Source organism: Thalia democratica, chromosome 1, assembly GCF_965202585.1.
Source record: "Thalia democratica chromosome 1, ktThaDemo2.hap1.1, whole genome shotgun sequence".
In the NCBI taxonomy this organism is placed as follows: Eukaryota; Metazoa; Chordata; class Thaliacea; order Salpida; family Salpidae; genus Thalia; species Thalia democratica.
The window spans coordinates 72,802,347-72,811,159 of NC_139165.1; the positions used below are offsets into that span (position 1 = coordinate 72,802,347).

The 8,813-nt window shown below is 28.8% G+C and overlaps 1 protein-coding gene across 1 annotated transcript; it reads right to left on the minus strand.

The window, feature by feature from the left end:
- Positions 1-2,005: 2,005 nt before the first annotated feature.
- LOC145843382 (uncharacterized) lies at positions 2,006-7,979 on the minus strand. Its single transcript, XM_082950852.1, has 5 exons — positions 7,842-7,979; positions 6,141-6,209; positions 5,136-5,277; positions 4,090-4,229; positions 2,006-3,115 (listed from the first exon to the last, which is right to left on the minus strand). The coding sequence occupies exons 2-5, from the start codon at positions 6,204-6,206 to the stop codon at positions 2,675-2,677; spliced, it is 789 nt and encodes a 262-aa protein (XP_082806978.1). The 5' UTR covers positions 6,207-6,209; positions 7,842-7,979; the 3' UTR covers positions 2,006-2,674.
- Between the last annotated feature and the right edge of the window lie 834 nt (positions 7,980-8,813).

An 8,813-nucleotide genomic window follows, 5' to 3' on the forward strand; every position in this document is an offset into this window, starting at 1 on the left:
GCTTAAAATATGAAAATCTAAATAATTCAAGTCACAGTATTCATAAACAAAAAAAAAATTCAACTGCTAACCAACACAGAAGCGCTTTTAATCCACGTGACGTATACATGCTAATTGCCATGGCAACAAGAACCCGACTGCGGACGACGGTTATGAGTAATAAAGGCTACTTGGCACAGTCAGCGGCGAAATGCTCCTTCGCGATTGGTCAACCCGTAATAGTGGTCATCAAAGCGTAAAAAGTACAACTGAGGGGTCGGTTCCATGGCAATTTACCCAGCGTAAGTGATAACTCGAGAAAAAATACGGCTCCTTGACTAGTTAATTCGAAGATAATTTCGTTTCCATGCCACCGTAGGTTAATCGGACCGCGGGAGCAGGTAATTGGAAAATGCGCTTTTGTGATTGGTTTATTTTTCTGGCCACTGGAGTATGACGACCTCACATCTCAGCGGTGGCATCGAAACAGAGTTTTGGGAAATTGACGCAACTATGCTCGTTTATTTGTCACTTATGATTTTTTTCTTTATCAAGTTGCATAAAGTTTACAATCAACTTATTTTTTTTTTTTTTTTTAAAGTTGTAAAACTTTAAAATTAATTTATCGAGATGTTTCACTGTATTTAACCTGCTTATTTTTTTAGATTTTGCATAGAAAGCCAAGCTATAAAACAAATTAAAAGAGTATTAAGTTATTTCGCTTTTAAAAATATTAACGTTTTAACTTTTTTGTTAGTAAAGATAAATTAAGTTTTTTGATAATAATTAGTCTTGGCACTTTTATGATAAATTATTTTTATACTAAAACGCCTATTGGTACTTGAATAAATATATTGTTATAAAAAACAGTTGGCTAAAAGTTTTTTGTAAATTTTAAATGATAAAAACCAGTAATTTACACAAAAAAAAAAGATAAAATCAAAGCAAGCTACTTGCAAAATACCAACAATTGGCGTTTTTATTGTTAGAATTTCCCCACAAAAACTTCTCAGCAATCAACTGTTCGATTAGCGACGCTTTTTATTGTTTATCTCTTTTCTTATTCAACACTTATTCCCACAAAACTTTTCTTGTTTGCCAACAAATTTAACCCTTTTTTAAAACTGTTTCCCCACATATTTCAGATTTTGGCATTATCCCTTGTTACAACTTATGCTTTTAAATTACGTAATAGTTTTTAAAAGTTTTTGAGTTTATAAAAATAAAGCAAAGCTTTTCAGACAATGCAGTAATAAAGTGTTATTTTTTGCAAGTAGTACACCTTTTTCCTAATACTCAAACAGACACATACTCATTATGTACGTAAAGTTTGAAAATAAGTCCAGACATATTTTGGTTAGCAATCTTATTATTATTCTCAAACTTTAGTCTACGCTTCCATACACTTTTAAACACAAAATTAGACAAGTTTTAAACGAAAGCTGAGCTAAAGCAGGCCGTGAAAAGAGTTGTTTGTATCTGAAAGTATTTAATTAATTGCCGGTGCTTTAAAAAGCCCTTAGTTACTCAATAAAGTGATTGTTAACAACTAAAGAGGTGGTTGAAAAGCAATTTATCTGGAAGATGGCACGAATTTCGAGCTATTAAATCAAGTTTCAAAGCTACTTAATGTTGCATTGTATTGCTTAATGTCTTTTTACTGTCATTTAAAGTGAGCAGTTTGAAATTTTATACAGATTGCTTGATCGTTTTAGCCGTCAATTTTTTAATTCAGGCTGGAAAATAACTATTTCAAAACTGCTTATACTTTGTATTGTATGAATTTGTAACAATAAGTTATGAGCTTTAAAGTCATTCTATAAATAGTTTTTTTTAATTTTAATTCATTAAGTTGTTTTATGTTTTATATATCTTTAAAACGTAGAATCTTTTCTTTAAAATTCTTAAAAAAACCCTGTAAACTTGGTCTGTTTTTAATAAATACTAAGTTTTTTGTACAGTTAAAAGCTTAATAACATATAAAAACTATGTCCGATTTAGTTCCAGTTTATTAATTTAAGCAGCGAAAACTTTTACAACGATTAATTTTGCAAGTGCAAATTTTATCATAGGAAAAAAATTTAATGAATATTTTAAATATAATTTTCTTTTTCAATTATAAAACAGTATAAGCTTAAAACTTTTTTGTTAAGCTTTTATACAAACAAAAATGAAAACTGTATTTTTATTTAGATAAAAAAAAGAAGAAAGTTCATGATTCACAAACAATAAATAGATAAAAAAAAACTACAAAATAACGTACTTTTAAATGTTTAATATTAATTATCACTAATTTTTTGACAAATTATCATTTATTTTAATGTAATCAAATTTTATTTACGGTAAAGTGAAAGCTAACTAAAACTTTAATGGAAACAAAAACAACAGTGTACCAGCACTGTCAGCTATTCAGCTTAATAAAAAGAGTCTAAAGGAATTTTTCAGAAAGTTTTTTCTACCAGTTTGAAATAATGTAACACACCTAAAAACTCTTTTATGATAAATCTAAATGAGAAATTAAAAGTTACAGGGCTTTCTAAAAGATGTTTTTGCCAAAGCAAAGAATTGTTTCACTAAAAAGAAGTATTTTATGACGTCACAAAATCCACCGAGAAATCATCGATCAGCTCTTTCACCTCAACTTACAGCTCTTGCAGTGTCGAATTATTACGTCACAAAGACGTTCTCGTCAGAATCAGGTGTCGTCTTTTCCGTACCTACGGTGATTCAGAGCGACGGCTTTTCGGCTCGCGTGAACTCTTTGAGCGGGGGATCTTATGCGTCTGTACGGGTTTCGCTTCTTCCTGCTCTTATTGTTTATCCGCACTTCGCGGCGACCTTCCTGAACTTTCTTCCTTTTTTTCTTAAGATGCTCCTCTCGTTCGAGGTCCACCGAAGTGATCCTCGGGTGCTTGCAGTCCTTGTGGAACGAGATGTCCGGCACAAAGTCCATCTTTCTTCGCATCTTCATCACCCGCTTGCTGGAGTACCTCACGTTGAAGTTCCTCCACTGCAGGTAGTTCTTGAAGGCGTCGTTGACCAGGTGGTAGTTGTACTCGTGCTTGCCGTGGGGAATCACCTTGCTGAACTCACGGTACTGGCATTTGCGCGGGAACTTTCGCCAGTATCTGGTTTTCTGAAAAAGTTATTGTTATGAGCTTGTATAAGTTAGTCTTAAACTAGTTTCAAATTATGTTTGAAAAAAAAACCATTTGTAAAATAAAATAGGTTACTAAAATAGGTACATTAATTTGTTAGTTATTGCTCGTATATGCTACTTTTGAATTTTACAAAAAAGTTCTATGCAAGTAGGCTACCTCAAAAACCACCAACCACCACTGTAAAACAGTTTTCCAAAAGAAACAAGGATTATTAAACTACGACCTATATGAGCACAGACATAACATTTTCAAAAATTGCATTCTTAGTGCATTTTTTTGTTTAAAGGCTACCTGTAAGAAACCACCAACACACACAACCTTTCATTAGCGGGCACTTTAACATGTAAGTAAGCTTGTGAAAGTACTGAGGTGTAAATTACACGAGTAAAGATATGCGAGCTGTATAAACATGTTGTTATTTGTAACTCATCCATGTACCCTTGTTTAATGCACTTCACAACGGTTTCAAGACTTTGTTTTTACTTTAACAATTTCACTTCAACTTAAAATTTTTGATAGCTATATTTTGATTTTGTTCTTAATTATTTTTTAGAAATTTTTTATGAACTAGCGTAAACAAAGTAAACGTCAGGAGTCTAGAGAAAAATTTTTTTGCTGGTTTTAAATCATTGATATTTTGGCATATAACTGAAACTGTCTAAATTTTAAAAAAATTAAATATTTTTTTCAGGCAAGCTGATTGGATATTAAAAAGGAAAACGACATTTCACGCTTCAAGCAGAGAAAATTTACTTACAGAATTTTAATGCTAATTTGGCTCATACATTCGTGACTGATTTGTTTAATGTTGCTAAAACGAAAATACTAAACACATTTTTATGTGTTATAAGCAGCATTTGAAAGATACGACCTTGAAGTTCTTATCAAATCAAATAATTCAATTTTGCCCTTCGATGCCTCGTTAATGTATTATAATAGTTGTACAAACCTTGAACACGGGCCGTCTTCTGTTGCTCCTTGTCTGACACAAGGTTCTGTTGGACTTCGTGTCTATCAACCGCACTGTAGAGTAAACCAGATTGCCCTGCTTATCGTACATGGATTTGCCGTTTACTATGGTGAACATATCTGAAAAACAAAATAATGTTTTAAGGAAAATGAGATTAGTTAAACTTTAAAATAAATATGTTTTGTGCTTATCGGTTAGTAAGTAAAACTTTTTGATTGTGAAATAAAAAATCCGTATAGCTAAGTATAGGTGTTAGAAAATAGAAAAGCTAATAGCTGTTATAGTGTACAATAACAGTGAAGTACTTTTAATGTTAATAAAATGTTTTTAATCTAAATATGAGTAACCTAAGCTAGACTATTTTGATAAAAAACTAAACTTATTATTCTCTTTTTCAAACTACAATACAGCTTGTTTTTTAAATGTTAGATAAAGTAATGAGTTTTTATAACTAAAAATTGACAAAATTTCAGATTGCAAGAGCTGTTTTATACAAAACTAGGATAATTTAAGATAATCCGGCAAACATTTGGTCGCAGATTTATCTTTAATCTCTGCTGATTATAAACAAAAAATGAGTCAGTAGCTAGTTAACACTTGTTAACTGCAATGTTTCACGGATTGTTTAGTTTTTGATTTAAAGCAAATATAAAATAAAAACTGCAATGTAGTTTGATTGAAAGGTAACTTTTGTGTTAACTAAGCTAGATCTATGAAATTTTTTTAATGTTTTACTGTACTACATAAGTACTTTAACAAATTTCAGCAGATAAATACTTTATAGGTTTCATTTTCTTAAATATTGCTGAAATAAAGATATAAAATTCTTAGTATAGAATTTTAAGGGTTATTCGGGAAACGATATAGTTAGTTATGACAATAAAATATAAATATTGAATATCTTACAATATACATAAACTGGTACAACACTTTATTATTTTAAACTACAATGACTACTTAAACTTTTCAAAGAGTAAAAAATAACATTAACAATGTAAAGTACAATGTAGAAAATAAAAACTTACAATTAGTGTTTCCGTTCATAGTATCTTTTGGCTTCCTTTTACTGAACTTACGACTTCTGTCGGCAAATAAAATAAATTGCTTGTCCTTGTGTAACAACGAGTATAGATGGCAGTTCTTGCTTATAACCGAAGACGGGTAGTGCTAGATAGAAAAATAATTGAAAAATGTTGCTTAGTTTTTCAAACCTAAGTAAACAGTTCTAGCTTTAGCTTTTGTGTTTAACTTTTCACTGTTTTCTGCATTCTATTATTGATTTTATGTTGTAAACGTTTCTGTTTTTAGTATGCTTTTTTAATTATGAACAGTTGGAAAGTCGTTTTTTATTTACTAAAATATTTTCTAGAAATTTATGATTTTTACAAAACACTATTATAATTAACTATAATAAACTCTAAACAGTAGACTAAAAAAAAAATTTTTGTAGTTTTTGTTTCAAACCCCATGGTTTTTAATACTTAGTATACATTCTTAAGCATAGATTTTAACTAAAAACTTAAAAAGTAAAAACTATGTTTTTTAAGTAAAATATAGTACAAAAATTTTTTAATTGTAAAAATAGCACAAACTAAGGATTATTTTTTTAAAAAACTACTTCTTTAAAACATTTTAGATTGAAACATCTTGATTAAATTTTAATTACACTGAAGTAAAGATTACTTATTCAACACATCTATTATCTAAAGAACTTTAGTTATTAAATAAAAGTAAAAAGTTTCATTTTTAGCTCAAAAAATTTGTTTTAATTAGTTCAATGTCAGATTTGAATTAAATTTTAAGATTAAGAAAACCTTATGTTTAAGTTTCAAATAGGGCAATAAGTTATTCTTTTATTTATAGTTTTACCACTTGAAATCAGCTACAATTGTTACATATTGTCATACAATATAAGTGCATAACTTCTGATATTAAAACATCAAAGACATCCTTCAAAGAATATAAACGTTTGATTCTTTTTCAATTGGTTATATAGACCTACAAGATTTCTTTTATTTTTCAAAACTAACTTGTTGTGCGGCGGAAGCACTTAGGACACTGTGGAGAAGGATAAGTGTAATTTCGAATATCATCATTTTCTGTAAAAAAGTTTATATGAAATCAATCATGTGTTTAAGAAGCGTAAAAAGCACTAAGTGCTAATCAAAGCCTTCCAGCAAGTACTTTAATTGGTCCCCAAATATCAAAGCTAAAAGTCTTTTAGTTTGAAAACTCTTTGTTTTTTTATTTGTGATAGTTTTATTACAAGTGGTCGAGTCATTAAGTTTCAAAAGTGTTTTATTTTTTATTGCAGCAATTTGTTTTTCAACCTTATGAAAACATTACACTTTATGTAAGGCAATAATATATGGCAATAGTTATAAGCAATTTTTTATAATTTTTTTTACTCAACTGAAAATATAAGTGAACTGAAAGTTTAAGTATGCAAAGAAACAAAGTTTTACAGTTAAAATCGACAAAATTCAAGGTAAAAAACTAATTATCATAAACTTGTTATAAATTGTCGCGACGTGATTAATAATTCATAATACTTGCAAAGTCTGCTATGCTATGTTTGGGGAATTAAATCAAGATACATTGTTTATGAAATTGATTGATTAGTAAGTTTTAGTGCCAAAAACAAAGTTTAAAAGATAAAAACTGAGCTAGTAGCTATTACCTAGTTAGTAGCGATTATCTTTTAGTGCGTAGAAGCTTAAAGCTATGTATATTATAAAAAGTTAAAGTGCATAAAACCCTTTTGACTATTTTCTAAAGACTAGAAGTAAAGTTGATTTAAGGAGGTTAAAGTTGTATACTAACTAATGTTAGTTTAACATACTAAATTAAACAGATACTTGTTCCAAAAATTCTAGAAAAATAATAAACAAAAGAAGTTAATACATTTAAAATCACATTTTCAGTTGCAAAACAAAATTCTTTTGATGTTGCATTGCAGCTTTGAAAGTCGTACGTAAAATCTCATTTAGCGTACATTAAAATGTACATTAAGTAAAAACGTTTTATACGAAAACATGACACGAATAACGTTTAGCACTAATACAATACTAAAAAAGCTGCTTTACTAAAATATAAACTATTTTTTTGTCTTTATTTAGCTTCAGAAACAGTGAAGTTTAGTAAAATCAAGTACATAAATGATCGAACTCAAAAGGCATTTACAAGCAAAAAAATGCTGTCTTAAGCAGTTTAAAGTTTTTATATTTATTAATTTTTAGATATCATTTAAGGCAACTTCCTCTATTGTGCTGCCAAGTAATTCACAACTTTTTGTTTATGTTAATACGCATGCACAAGAAAATCGCGCACGGCGGTCCGGGCAGCGCAGAACCTTGAAAGAGAAATTCACAGGTAATTACAAATAACTACACAGCAACCCCATAAGAAAGTAAGAAGATTCTGTTGCCTATTACACGCCACCTCTATAAACAAAAACGTAACACGATGCCCGGGTAGAGAAAACAAGTTTGCAGCGTCCGAAAGTCTTCGTGAATTTTCGGTAAACGTTAATCTTGTTTAAAAGTTTATTTTTGTCACAACGACTTACAAACTTCTAAGTTATTTTAGAATAGTAATAAGTTTGTTAAGAAATTTTCATTTGTACTAATAAACTTGCAAAAGTCTTATCACCTTACTATATTTAAAAACAGCAAGAAACGTCGATAACTTTTACCCAACTACAAAGTATATACAATTAAAACAAAACTTACCTCTTTTAACTCTAAATCTGTTGGCTTTTGGTTTTTGTATAATTCTTCTTTTTCTCACAGTTTTACACAAACACATGACGTTTCTACGTGATCCCTCATAAAAGCTTTGAAGACAAGTATTTAAAAAGAGATGATTATAAATACTGATAAAGTAAACAAGATTTCAGAGCTTTTACCACGATAAAAATCTTTTATTATTTATTAAGATATCGCAATTGAAAATGAAAAATAATTTTATTAGCTACTGTTTACTTAAGTCATTATTTTGACGTTTGTAAACATTGCAAATTTCGTACTTTTTGACAGAAATATCCTTTTTTCAACTTAAAAATATTAAAAATTAATAATAAATACATACTTATATCAAAATATTTTCATAAAAAAATTTCATTTGTAGATCATCTCTAAGATCAAAACTTTCTAAAGCATTAACTATAAACACATTTTTTCTGTTGTGATATATCAGTAACTTAGGTACAAACTATAAAATCAACTCTACAAGAACTTTTATAAAACTTTTATACCTATTTAAACATCAATGCAAAACAACTTCTAAAACATTCTTTTTATTCAAAAGAAACATCAAAACTTTTAAATTAAAACGAAACGATAATGGTTTTACTACAACCTTGTAAAGGCAACCAGCTTTATCAATTACACGCACTGATTAAGGTTTTATTTTGTTGTGAAAACATTCAGTTAGCCGACATTTATGTCGCTCTATCTTTAGCATTGAAACACTTTTGAAATTGCAACTGTTGTTTATTTATTTCAATTAAACTGGTTAACTTTGAAAAAAAAAATCAAACATTGTATCACCAATTTTGTTTAATTATATTTGTAACGGTTTAAAAAGAATATAACCTTCTCAAAGTATACAAATTATATATTTATAGTTACTTTACTATGTATAACTTAAAGTTTTTATTTATAAACTTAGACTAAATAAACAATATTTATCTAAAAACTAAA

Bases quoted from the DNA above. Each gene is read 5' to 3' on its own strand.
- LOC145843382 (XM_082950852.1), bottom strand. From the start codon at position 6,206: ATGATGATATTCGAAATTACACTTATCCTTCTCCACAGTGTCCTAAGT. The intron at 4,230-5,135 runs GTAAGTTTTTAT...TTTGTTTTTCAG, and splicing joins TATGAACGGAAACACTAATT to ATATGTTCACCATAGTAAAC. The intron at 3,116-4,089 runs GTTTGTACAACT...TAACTTTTTCAG, and splicing joins GAAGACGGCCCGTGTTCAAG to AAAACCAGATACTGGCGAAA.